The following is a 14,485-nucleotide window of genomic DNA, read 5'->3' on the forward strand; positions in this document are numbered from 1 at the left end:
TTAGTTTGGGGTTAAATTGTTTCTTACAGAACAATTTGATGTGATTCAGATTATATCAATGCAATAATAAAAACTCTACTCTGTTCGATGCAAAAAATTTTTTTCTAAAACAATAATTTATATAGAAGAAATTTAACATTAAAATAAAACATATTATTCTGAAGTCTGAACCAATTAGAAGTCTCGTTTCATTTTAGTTTTTTACAATTCAAAAAAGAGTGTTTTCACAAAGTGACGTATTTCCAATGTAGTTAAATAATTTTTATTTAATTAAAATGAAAAGAATGAAAACTATACACATAAAAGATACATGCTTTTTAAAAATATTTTAAAAAATAAGTTTGAATAATCTTATATTTTATCATATTTGTATATGTGACAAAAAAAATTTGTTGTATTGCGTAAACGTTTGTTGTCATCTTTCACTATTTAACCCTTTACAGCCAATTTTTTGTGTTTTAAATAAGTGATGGAAAACAAGCACGATAAAGTTAATTCATTGATATATTGTAAAGAATTAAGTTTTTAATGAATTAATTTAGATGAAATCAAAAGGCCTAATTTTACTCTATACCAGAATACTATATATATGAAGCAAAACACTCTAAAAGCTACGAATTTTACCCAAATAAAAAAAGACCTTTTGCTCTGATCAAAAAAGACCACAGCAACAGTAAAATTAATTTTTAAATCCCCTCAAAAAAGTTTATTGGGGACTTAATTCAAATTTAGGCTCTGCAGTTTAATTCTACTGGTGTCATAGTATATTTTTGATATATGTTTTAAAATAGGTTAAAAACAGTTTAACCTATTTTATTTTTCATTAAAAAAAAAATATATTTTTACATTTAGATAATTAAAGTAGTATCATAATTGCATGTTACTAAAAGCGTATCACAAAGTAATTTTTTAACCAAAATCTATTTATCAAAATTTATGGATTTAAAATGAAATAAATTAGATTCTATTAGGCAATATTCATTAACCAAAAGCAATAATATAAGGTAAATAAATTTCTCTTTTTGATAACGCATTTTTTTCTGGTCTGATAATTTCTAACTATGATTTGATTCGGCAAAAATATTATGGTTAGGGGGTTGAAAGTATTTTGCCTTTACTTAAGTTTAATATTTGATTTCTTTCATTTTTGTATTTTGAGCGATCGGGCATAGTCCTTTTGTGACAACGCCTCTTAAGGAGCGTTTCGTCGTGATTTTACGGTAGCTTTTGATGTTTTTTTCGGTTAGGTCAGTACCCCACGTTGTTAGGCAATTGGCCCCGCAGGATTAGAGCCCCCCGCAGGAGCTAGAAATAGGGGAATAGCTTCTGTGAAAGGCGACGAAACGCCCCTTAAGAGGCGTTGCCTTGAAAGGAACTATATCCAAGTAATCAAACTTCAAAGGGTTTTACCAATTCATTAAAGCTCCATTAAATAAATATCAAATAATATCCTATAATATAGTGGGGTACTTTTATGGAAAATGTTAAATCTTAATTACATATAAAACAGAATAGTAACTGTTTCCATCCTCTCAACTTTACTAATTGAAGGGGAAAGATAGGAAGACAGCGGAAATTATTTGTGCATAAAAACTGTAGGGGAGAAAAGCAGAATTAAGGGATAGGACAATGGCTGATAAATTAATTCATCCATAAAAAGTAATTCTAAACATTTTTAAAGGAAGGTCAGAAGAAAATGATACTTTTTGCAATATTATTCCACTATCATCAATTTTAGCTATCCAAAGTCATATTGCTATCTGGAATATTGATTTTTTGTCAAGTGTCCTATTCCTATATCCCTGGGGAAAAATAAAATCGTACACCACATACATGTTTACAATTACAAGGTCATAAAATACTGAATAATTACAAAGGCATAAAATAATCACATACTAATTAAACATCTTTCTATTAATAATATCTATCCTCTTGAATAAACTGCTGAGGTTTTTTTTTATAAACTGAACAGATTGAGTCCTTTATTTTAGAAAATCTTCACATTCACCCCGGGTTTCCAGCTATTTTTCTGCACCAGACCCGCCCCTTTAAACATAGATCTACGAGATGCTTGGGGCTCAGTCGCTAGTTGATTTATATATTCTAGTAAATAAAAAGATTTTCTATATCTAAAAGTATTGTAAAGTTACACACATAGCTCTATGAGGGCATTTGGATATATTAAAATCGTCCTATTGATTTAAAACATTACTTGAATCTTTTAACAATAAGGCGTAATCTGGGGGAAAAATACTACTTAATCATCACCAGAAGCATAAAATTGTTCTATTGAATTATTTTGGCTTGGTAATAGTTGGGTAGGTAAGATGATATAAGCAAATCTTGTCTGTAATTACAACTCAAAAGGTAAGAAATTTAACATCAAGCATTTTCAGTATTTTTGTCAGACACAGATGAGACTTTATTAGCATCTTTGCTCCTTACAAATATCCGCATTCTTAATCTAAAAGTGTTTAGTTTCTATAAAATTAGCCTCTGCTGTGATTCAATTACTTTAAACAGAGTTTCCTTAACATTATCAATTTACTTTAAAATCAAAGGATTTCCTTAAAGGACCCCTGCAAGAAATACCACGCTTTAACTGCTGAAAGACTGCCACAAGTAGACCCAATACCCGAAATTTAAAGCCTTCAGCTTCAATAACAAAAAAGTTCTAGGCATTTCAAAATAGCATTTTATGTACAATGAAATTTTGAAAGATTTACAATGCTTATAAAAGAAAAAAACAATATTAAATTACGTCGCCTAGACACAAAATTATGACTTTATCTTTGTCAGAAACTTAGATTGCAGGTAACTGATTACATTTTTACAATAAAAACACCACATCTCATAGTCAAAATCCATGAAAAAAATTCGATTTAAATTGCATTTTTAAACAAAAATCAAACGGAAACAAAGGGGGAAACTAAGACAAGCTCAGCTGTGATTGGTTGTTTAGCTGATTCAACCTTCTGATTGGCTACAGTACAATCGGTACAACGCAAGTTAAACTTATTTTTTTTTAATGATTTCGAATATAAAAATGGGTATTTTTATTGTAAAAATATAATTAGTTACTGGTTGCCTAAATTTATGACAAAAATAAGCTTATAATTTTGTTTCTAGGCCACGTAGTTTAATTTCAAAATTTCTAACATTAGCACTGCAATTCTTTCAAAATTTTCATTGTATATAAAATGTCATTTTAAAATGCCTAGAACTTTTTTGTTATAGAAGATGAAGGCTTCAAATTTGGGGTATTTGGTCTACTTGTGGCAGTCTTTCAGCAGTTAAAGCGTGGTATTTCTTTGCAGGCTTCCTTTAAATAGTAACTGTGCGTCCGTCCGTCATTCATAAATTAAGCTAGATATAATACAATTAAGACGTTGTATTCGAGGTTGTGTTTAAAAAAAAAAGATGTTTGAAATATTAATTTGCTGGTCCAATATATAAAATTGTATAAGGGAAATACTTTGACCCAGAAACAGTTTTTTAGGTCTCTCAAACAAAGATTGTACAATCTAAGGGAATTCTGTATTTTAATCTTTTTTAATCTTGAAATTTTATTTCTTGTTATTGAACTTTAAATATTTTTTGATTTATTCCTTTAATTGCAAAATTACAACAAAGTACAACAAAATTGTAAATTTTTGTAAATCAAAACAAATACTTTACTATGGGAACATTTTTAGGAAAACATTTAGAATTTTATATAAAATAATATGCATACACAAATGATAGATAATGTCATAACTTTTAATCAAGGCTCGGCAGCCAATCATTTGGGCTGCGGCTTGTTGAATAAAAGAATGGGAGATTCAGAAGGGATGGAGAAGACATTAGGCTGTAAATTTTACTGGTATCCATATTTTTAATCATAATCATGTTATCTGATTATCGTGGGCTCAAAAATTTTGGGCACTTTTAATTTAATTAGTTGGTTCTAAACTTGTAGTTTACATGCTTTTCAATTTTAATTTTAGATTCAGAATGGGTGTTTTTGTTTCTCATCATTGGAGATATATATTTTTGTCCATTATTGATCCCTTTAGATGAAAAGAGGTTAATTTTGATTAGAAGAGTCTTAATTAATATTCTTTAACGGCTAAATTTATGTGGATTGTCAAAACAAATGGGCGGCTGCGTAAATTTGCTGCGGCTATCGAGTCATACTTAAATTATAATTCTTTATGTTTTATGATTAATTGTATCTTAATTGTGTCGTTAATAATTTGTACAGGTTTGATTTAAGTAAAAAAAAATGACCACTACGTTGCCAGGAAGGGGTTAATATGGACAATTAATCTATTGTAACTTTTCTAATTAATTGCTATACAATCATAACTTATTTTTAATTATCAAGCATTGTTTTTTTTTCATTAATAAATATTTGGTGGATTAATGTCATTTGTATTTTTCAATAGTTTGTCTGTCTGTTTACAATCACTGTCTTACACAGTAAAAAATATTTTTTTCATTTAATATCAATTGATACGCTGGATATAATACGATGCTATACATAGTTTTTCAGTATGGCTGAGAACCATTTCTAATCCACCGGATATTAATCAGTTTCGAAGCCATACTAGAAATTAAATTAACCTGTTTTTTAACATTTTTTAGACCTTACTTTAGAGATTCGAACCTGAAACCTAAGGAAAAGTGTACTGTTATTTAATAAGAAGTTATGTTATCAATATCTTACCTAATAATAATCTCTAAATGACATCATGTGGTTTATTAAAATAGCAATTAAGAATAATTATATAATGAAGTACGGTACATAACTATGAAAAATATAAATTTTTGGTAAACAAACCTAACAAGATAAGTAGGTATACTTTCATATTAAAAAATAAATTCCCGAAATTGATTATGGGGAAAAAATGCTTTGTGATCGAATAAGAAAATTTAAAATTAGACACATTCTAAAATTGGAAAGAGAATAAGAAGAGTAGATGGATGCGAGGGGTGGGACATTAGACTATGAATTATACTAGTAAATACAGTTTTGTTCATGTATTATATTACTCAGTAACTCAATAGAAGGGAAGGGGGGGGGGGGGGTTAATGCAACCATCTCTAAATTTTGCATGACTAAACCTTGGTAGGTATATTTTCCCTAAATCGAACAAAAAGTTGGAAAAGTTACGTATAACGGCTGGCGGCTTAGTTATTTAGCCATTTTTTGGCTATTTTCAAGGCAAATCCATCACGAAACCTATCTCCACATAATACTCTTTGCCGCTTCAAAATATTTTCAAACGGTTCTAGCCGGTAGTTGCTGTTATTAGAAATCAAATAAATGTTTTTTTTTTGTATCATTCACATGATATAAAGCAAAAATATGTTTCAATATGTTTTGATACCTACGTAATTTGTGAAGATTGGCCCAAAAAATAGCAAAAAAACGGCTAAACGGCTGAGCCGTTAGCTGTTACTTTTTCAACTTTTTGTTCGATTTAGGGAAAATAGACCTACCAAGTATTACTCATGCAAATTTAAGATCGAAATTCGAATTCTAAGTGCCATTTACACATTGATTACGAGATGGTTGCATTACCCCCCCCCCCCCCCCCCCTTATATAATGATCTCCAAATTAGGGTTGGGCCGGATATCCGGTGTGGCCGGATATCCGGCCATTTTCGATATACGGCCGGATACCGGATATTGAAACTATCTGGCCGGATATCCGGCTCTATAATTTTTTATACTTTACACCAAAAATCTCTGCTTTTTAAAATCTTAAATGGCTATAATTTTGTTATTATTGAAGCTAGAAGAACATTTTTTCTGAATAAGTTTAACTTTATGTAAATTTCCTATAAGATTTCTGAAGAATTTTTTTTTTACTACTTTAATATCTGGTAATTTAGCCGGTTATCTGGCCGGATATCCGGTAATTTGGCCGGATAGCCGGATATTTGCCGGATATCCGGCGTTGGCCGGATATTTGGCCGGTTACCGGATATCCGGCATTTGAAATCAGCCGGATATCCGGTATCCGGCCAAAAAAGTATCCGGCCCAACCCTACTCCAAATAAACCAACTGATTGAACTCGTTGTAAAGTAGCTTCACTGATTAGGAACGAATAATTCAATAATGCAAAAAATGTACCATAATAAAACTAAATGACCCGTTTAAAATAAGGGACCTTGTTCAATGTTAAAACTCTTTTTATAAGCAAATCTTTTTCTAAATTAAGTTGTTTCCGACCGTCAATCTGTAATATATAGTATTGACAATAGTTTGAGCATCCTATGATTTTCTCTTTGAGTCCAATCCTTGTATTGATTGAAATTCCTGATCAATAAGGTATATTGTATGAAATGTAGAAATTTGAACAGTGATTACAGTGAAAATTTAAAGAAATTATTAAAATATTCTGCACAGAAGCTTCAATAATGAAAGTTCTGCTACTACAAAGTTGTAACAATTCGTTTGTTGATTTGTTCAACTTCGCTTTTTGGATGTTGGCACCATTGTGTTGATAATAAATGCTAATGTGATTATATCTAATTGAATATCGGTTGATGAGTAAAAAGTGGTAAAATAAAATGTTTTAATCAAAACCAAATGTTACGTTCAATTAATTTTAATGTGATCTAATTGAGTATTTACTGTATGTTATTCGTTTTTCAGAGCAAGAGAAGCTACTCAACAATCAATATACGTTGGTTAGTAGGTAATATGCTCGAGCTGTTAAGAGATTACTGGACATAAACAATTGAAGCGGCTTTGCATATAACAAAAAGAGAATAATCATAATTAAATTAAAAGAAATTTTGAGTTACTGCAATATGAGCGCTGAAAAAATGTCCTAATATTTTGCTAATCTTTTAGAATCTTTGTATTTTTTCAAAATTATCATCTTTGCCTTCTGTTCAAATATAAAAAGTAGAGTTTCTATATTTAAAACAGTTAATTTTTCTTTCTTTCTTTAAATAGAGAGAAACTTGTAAATAAAAATTGCAAGTAAGTCAAAATTTTTGCCTATCATTTGATGTCTTACAATCAACATTAAATATGGAAGCTAGAAATTTTAAGTAAATTGCAATACGATTGAGTTGCTAGAAGAGTCAGGTTCTTATTGCTTTTAATGTAAGATTTGGGTTATGCAATGTCTTATAAACAGGTTCAACCTAACACATTAACCTAAACAAGTCCAGACTTATAGTTAAACTTTGTGCAATGAATTAGCTAGATTAATAATGGGCGTTATTTACCTTATGTATGCTCCTTGGGTTTGAGAATTTCTACCTTTGTTAACCTAAGCTGTTTAAACTAATTGTACATGTTTTATAGGTGTATAATAGCATAAGAAACAAAAGAAAATAGTAAAAAATGTTTACCTTACAAATAGAACAGCCTAAACCTTGCTGTTCCTTCAACTCCAGAGATATTTTGACCTCCGTGAACTCAATATCACTGCCTCCCCCACTCCCACTTCCTCCGCTCCCTCTCGCCTCACTTCTTTCCCTGTTGCTATCCCCCTTGCCCCCACCCCCACCGAGGCCAAGCTTCCCCATTCTTATCCTGAGTTGGGTATTTAAATTGGCGCATTTTATTCAGGTCTCATAACAGACAAGCAATCCAATGCCTAAGGGTAACAAATTCTTTGATTGGACCATCAACGATAGTTTATAAATCATTTTTTATTTCTTGAAATTCTATTTTAGGGGAATAAAAGGATTGTAGATAAGATTCAAACCTTCATTGGACTTTCCCTCCAATTTTTGTATTTTGACCTTATCAAAGCTTTTGAAATTTATCATTTTTAAGAGTTATGTGCCATTTTAAGTATCCATCCCTTGTAGGTTCCCTAGCCCTGCTTCTATCCTGCTGATGTTGGCCGTTGTCTCCATGTTTATGTCGCTGGTGGCCGCTGTCTCCAGGTTTGTTGTGTCCGCCGCCAGGATCATCAACCTTATTCAGTGGCTCATCCATCCTGAAATAATAAATAACATTTTTAGTTGGTAAGGTTCTAGATCATGATTGATTAACATTCGCAAAACAGCTCAAAACATGACCCATTACCAAGTTTTCATCATAGAAGATGGGAACAAATAAATTTTTTCAACTGTTTTTGAGATCTCACATTGGGATAGGGAAATTGATCTATATAAAATATACTCCGAATTTTTCACTTTCTGAAAGTGCCTTAATAAGTTATTTTAATTACTTACAGCATATTAATATCCAATCAAAATAATTCATTAAAAAAAACATTTTTCTTTTTAAAGTACGTTAAGATTGTAGACTTTAAAAAAATTATCAAACATTTTCAATCTCGAATATAGAGAAAAGATTAATTTGCATTTCTATTGATAAATTAAAAATAATAATCCTCTTAAAAAGGTTCTCTAGTATTGATTATTTAAATTTAAAAAAAGTTTAATCAATAACATAAACACTTTCATAAGAAAGTGGTATTTATTATTTTTAGTAGCAAAGCTACACTATAATTCACTTTGTCTGTCCGTCCGTCCGTAACGCTATGGAGAAAACGTGATTTTCTCGGCTCCTATTCAAGATAGACAACTGAAATGTTTAGAGAAGATTCCGATAATATATACCTATATATATACATTGTTTTCTCCATCTGTCTGTTATTTGGGTTGCTAGATCGATTTCTAGATTTTTACGTATTTTATATTCTACATTTTTACATCAAGTTTCATTAAGGATTTGTCTATTAATTGCGGTGCTAGATCGATTCCTAGATTTTTAAGTTTTCATAATTTTAAAGGTTTCGTGATTTCGCTATTTTATCAAGTTTTATGTTTATTTTATGACACTGCTCTATATAAAAAATTTTCCTGTTATCCCTTCATTATTGAGCTTCGCTACTTATGGATGTTGTCATCCTTGTTATTTATTTATTCAGAATTGTTCAAGAATGTGGATATCCAAAGAAAGGAAATAAGTTTGGGAGAAAATTTATTCACTTTTCGCAAACAACAGCTCGATGCTTCATAGGATCACCTAAGTCAAGTTTTACTTAAATTAGTGAGTTTGTTCTAATAAGCATTGAAAAGGGTTGTGTTGTGTTAATGGGCAAATGCATTCCCTACATCTAATATTAACTCACGTCTGACATTGGAAGGAATAAATGTTTCTTTATTAGATTCCTACCCATCACATTAACGCATATAACATTAAGAAGTGTCGCACCCTAAATCCTTGAAATCGATTACTCTGAATAAATTTGCAAAATTTTTAATTATTTTCTTCTAGCAAATCCTATAAAGATAGATTCTTCAGTAACAACCATCCTTCAAGTTTTAAATACTTAATTTACCATTCTAAAGATCTTAATTACCTTATTCCTTCATCTAGTTCATCACTGGATTCTAATCCTTCATCCTAAATAAAAAATAATTTTTTTTTTTATTAATATCAATGTTTTGTGTATTAATCATCATATTAGTAAGGTCTTTTGTCTGAAGCTTAGGATCTCAATAAGTAATGAACAAATATAAATTAAACTTCTTATATGTATGTTCGCAGAATTTAAAATGTTAGAAGTGCAAATAATATAATTTAGACATCATTAATATTTTAATACTTCCATACATTATCATTTGTAACATAAGTGTCTTTTCTTATAAATTGCTAATTCAAGTGATTGAATAACAATGTAGATTTTAAGGCAAAGACATGATTAAAACTTTTAAGAATGAAATTGATGTCTATGTATTTAAAGACTTAAAGTGCTGTACTTTTAAGTGACGTCGCCTATAGCCTCTGAAACCAACCAAATTTGATTAGTGGGATTATTTTAGTGTCAAATCTTTAGTAGGAACAATTAACCTATATCCTGCCAAGGGCCTGAAAATATTAAATCATCGATCCAGCCTTTCACGATATCTTACAGGACATAATATTTTATATACAAACAGATTATATATTTAACTAATATTTGGGCCTACCTTTACACTCTTCCATGAAACTGGAGCAGATTTGGTTTGTTTTACAGGAAGAACACCTTCACTTCGAACCTAGAAAAATGAATAGTCATAGATTTTTTTATGTATAAGAATGAGATACTGCAACATTTTTTGGTGGTTTGCTAACTTTTTTAGACGGCAAAGGAAAACTAATTAACACTCCAAACTTAATTATTTCAAACCCATCGCATTATCCTTATTTGCAATGATTTATCCTCAGTATTCAAAAAACCTTGCAGGAAAATAATCAAATTCAAATGAGGCGATTACTTTGGCTGTAATCATTCTTACTTTAAGATGGTTGCGCCTGTTTTAAAGGAAGATAAAAGCGTAAAAATCATTTTGAAAAAAAATGTGTTTACTCTTATTTCTTTGTTTCAACATTTTTTATGAAGTAAGGGAAAATAAATAAATAAATAGCTGAGGTTTTAAAATTATAATAGAAAAAGGGGGGAGTTGAGGGGAGCATTTAAACTACATCCCCTAAAAAAAGGGGGTGTGGAAAATGAGGGGCGTTGGGAAAATATTTGAAATTCTGTGTAATTACCGTTTAATTTGCATTTTCTAGACAATTTAGATATTTAGTTGTTAAATTAGAATTAAATTGAAAAAGGCATGGGAGCAAATATTAATCATCTTTAAATCAGGAATAAAAGGCTTACTAATCGCAAGAAAAGCTTAATGGAAAACTATGATCAATAAAAAACTATAATTCTGGTTCACTATAGTTCGCTAATATTGTTGTCAATGAGAATTTCAGAATAAAAAAGAAATGAATATAAAGGTAGATTCAAAATGTTATATTTAGTTCTTATACTCCAAAAACTGTCTATTTATTTCTGATAAAAAGGTCCAATTTTTTCTCGGTGCTACGAATTGTTCTTCTTACTGAACGAACAAGATAGTTTGATGAATCATTTATAATACAAGTTTGACACTAATAACCCCTCTTCGTATTTTCTAATTCAATTTTCTCTGCTGCTATTATAAATAGTTGGGTTGTTTTTGTGATTATTACCATTTCAACATCTACTCTTTTTTATTGGGATTTACATGTGTGATATTAAAGGTTGTTGATTTAATTATCTTTTGACAAATGAGCAACTCAATTTGTCCTTCTATTTTTAATGTTTAAAAAGATATATTTCTTTGAAAATTGCAATCTTAAACCAAAAAAAAAGTAAGAATAATAATAAAATAGGTGGGCGATTAGGGTATCTACTGACGAGAAGGGATACTTTTCAAGATATCTTCAGCACTGACTTTGTTCCACATGGGAGAAAAGATTCAGCTTTCGCATTATCTCTGCACAATAACAACAATTTGGTAATTTAATAAATCCGCCAATTTTTGAATTAGCATAAGATTTTTGCACAAATATCTAAAAAGAAATAGTTGACTAAAATTTTATTTATAATCCAAATGGTTCTTTTTAAAGTTACTTCCTGTATTTTATAAAAATTAGACTTATTTAACGGGATGGAGTTCTTATCATTGTGCTTTAACTAAGAGCATTAAAAATCAAACCTACAGGCATATTAAGGGGGGGGGGAAGTTCTGACACATTGGCGTAAACCTGGTGTATAGGCTTCATCTTTAGACTGAGAGGATAGGTTATTAGGGATAAAATCATTCTTATATGATGAATTTCCCCCAGATTTAAGATTTTTTGGATAGGCCTCCAGGTTCCGGAGCTCCAGGCCTCCAGGTGGTCTCTCTACAGGTAAAAATGAAAAAAAAAATTTTTTTTTCAAGAGTTAGATGTCAGCTTATGAGACAAAATATGTATGTTTTTTCTTCAAATATGTGAATAACAATCAAAAAGAAGCATATTTTGTTTTATAAGTTAACCTCTAACTCTTCAAAAAAAATCTTATTTTTAATTTTTACCTGTACAGAGACCACCTGGAGGCCTGGAGCTCCGGGACCTGGAGGCCTATCCAAAAAAGCTTAAATCTGGGGGAAATTTATCATATAAGAATGATTTTATCCCTAATAACCTATCCTCTCAGTCCAAAGATAAAGCCTATACACCAGGTTTACGCAAATGTGTCAGAACTTCCCCCCCCCCTTAATGCAAGCAAAAAATGTAAGTGTTTTACACATAGAAGTCCAAAAAGTGGAGCAACTCATTAAAATGCACTGTTTTAACTTTCATCCAAAGGTTTGATTTATGTTTTTTGTTAATATGAAAAATAGGTTCTTTTGCTGTTTTGATTAGTGCCACTAAATAATTTATCTTGCAAATATTGTTGCTAATTACTTTATGCGAAAGTTTGACCAGGGCGACTAAATTATTCTCTCATTCAATCCAATAGAGATATAATTAGAGTATTAGATTTATAATAAAAAAAAACGTTTTCTTACGCCTTGAAAAAATAATAAAAACTGGTTGTTGTGTTGAATTTTAATAATAAAAAAACAAAATAATGATTTTAGGAAAGCCATAACATTTAGGAAAAACCAACTACAGTCGTCGAGTCATAATTTATAATCAACCATTTTAAAATTATTACTCCAACAAATCTCTATTAAGAAACCCTCTATCTCATGATTATATTTTATCAGATGTAGAAAATTTGATGAGTATTTTATTTTATTTTCTCTCGCTGTATTGTTACAAGTAAAGCTCCTCTTTAACTCTTTTTCAAAAAATAATTCATTAAATGGTAGGGAGGGGATATTGGACTGTATATTATACTAGTAACCAAAGTTTTATAGACATGCCCTCGCATATGTTAACTCAAAACTTTGGGTACTATATCAAATCTTTATTAGTTGGTTCAATCTCTGAGTGTCCAAACTTTTCAACAAATAATTTTTATTAACAGAAGGATTAATTTTGTTTTTCCTCATTGTAACTTACATCAATTTATCTTCAATTGTCTTATCCCTCAAGTTCCCTGGTTATTTTTTAATTATTAAGTCATAGTCCATGATGTTTTTAAATAACTACAGTAAAAAGAAAAAAAATGTGTGATATCTATGAAATCTTTCATGTTCAAAATTGTTATAAAAAAACATTATTGAATTGAACAATACAGCTTTGAATTGGATGTACTTGTCATAACAAATAGTTGGAAGTAAATGTTGTGGTATAAAATGGCCAGTAAACTAAGCAGGGGAATCAATTAATAAGACAGGGGCGAGCAGAGTAGTGTGCATGCACGCTGTGCTCATAGACAATTGAAATTGAAAGTGGTGTTTAATAAAGTCCTATGCAGTTAAGTCATTTACTTGCTCGAACTCACAAGTTTTCATTCAAAATTCTATAGGTGACTAGATAAAATCTATTTAAAACTCTCAGTAAATGTTTTAGGATTCTACACCAAAAATGCAATTGACTTAGATTTACTTTTTTTGTACCTAAGCACTTCTTACAACTTTATTGTCCAAAAGCACATCGTGTAAGGAGATCAATTACTACGCTACTAACATTATTAACTCATTTCTCACACTTATCTTAACAATTTTCTTTGTTACAATAAGAGATCATATTAAGAGTAGCATTTCATTTTACAGTGTGTTTAGTAAAACTTTTGAAAGGTATGTGAGCGTGGCTAATTTGAAGCTGTTGACAACTGTACTCAATAGGATTTATATTTAGTTAAACAACACTAAATTAACTCGAAAAAATTTCATGATTTTAGGCGAAATTAGGGGCCAACGCCTAGCAGTAATGACAACCTTTTTATCTGCCCCCCAAATATAATTTAGACTTAATTAGCTTGTTGACTATAGGTAATCATTTAGTTGTTATATTTTAAATCTTAGTTTTGAACATTTTAAATCTTAAAAAGTTTCTAGCTTCAAAATTTTCTATTTTCATTAAAGTTAACAGTCTAATATAAAATTGTAAAATACTATTATATATCTTTTTAGGTTTTAGTACACAATTAAAAAAAATTTAATCTTTAAGAAAATAAAAGTAAATTCGTTCTTCATTCAGTATAAGGGGTTGATGAAACAAACTGTTAATAGCACAGCAAGTGATCTTTAATGATAAAATTTGAACAAAAGCTCTCCATAGAAAACGTGCAAATAATTCTGAAAAGGTCATTTTTTTGCCAGGCAATAAAATCATAAAATTGTTGCTGAGAACAAATGAAAAAAGTCATAAATACAACAAATTCGTAAAAAGCAAGAAAAGGCATTTATTACAGATAAGTCTAAAATTACCCTTTCAATTATTGACAATTTCAACAGAGTTTTATCAATTAGCAAACATTTAAAATGCATGAATAATAAAAGACATTTGGATGTTTAACCATAAAGTAAAATTTAATAACCTATGACTTTTTCGCCAGTCTAAATAGTAAAATGAAATGATCAGGCCTGCTACAGTTTATTGTACGATAGCATGCTTTAATTGACATCATTATAAAAAAATATAGAATATTTGTTCATGTATAATAATGGTTTAAATAGGTTAGTTCAGATTCCTTATGATGAAAACTGAATAAATCATCTAAACACACCTAATACTTGTAGAGTAGCTCCACTACTAAAAATCTAGTATATAATTAATCT

At 29.9% G+C, this 14,485-nt stretch overlaps 2 protein-coding genes across 3 annotated transcripts in view; one reads left to right on the forward strand and one right to left on the reverse strand.

Annotated features, from left to right (window-relative positions):
- The window catches only part of LOC145314518 (piwi-like protein Ago3), a 366,650-nt gene that overhangs the window by 254,725 nt on the left and 97,440 nt on the right, over positions 1 to 14,485 (forward strand). The window lies entirely within an intron of this gene.
- The window catches only part of LOC145314519 (uncharacterized), a 101,679-nt gene that overhangs the window by 32,088 nt on the left and 55,106 nt on the right, over positions 1 to 14,485 (reverse strand). The window contains exons 5-8 of the mRNA XM_080154454.1: positions 9,938 to 10,006; positions 9,328 to 9,371; positions 7,815 to 7,953; positions 7,358 to 7,540 (exon numbers count right to left, since the gene is read on the reverse strand). Of these exons, the coding sequence (XP_080010580.1) occupies positions 7,358 to 7,540; positions 7,815 to 7,953; positions 9,328 to 9,371; positions 9,938 to 10,006 (435 nt within the window). The remainder of the gene's footprint in view (positions 1 to 7,357; positions 7,541 to 7,814; positions 7,954 to 9,327; positions 9,372 to 9,937; positions 10,007 to 14,485) is intronic.

The sequence above is a fragment of the Acartia tonsa genome, chromosome 3, assembly GCF_053477335.1.
Source record: "Acartia tonsa isolate MP-2025a chromosome 3, ASM5347733v1, whole genome shotgun sequence".
In the NCBI taxonomy this organism is placed as follows: Eukaryota; Metazoa; Arthropoda; class Copepoda; order Calanoida; family Acartiidae; genus Acartia; species Acartia tonsa.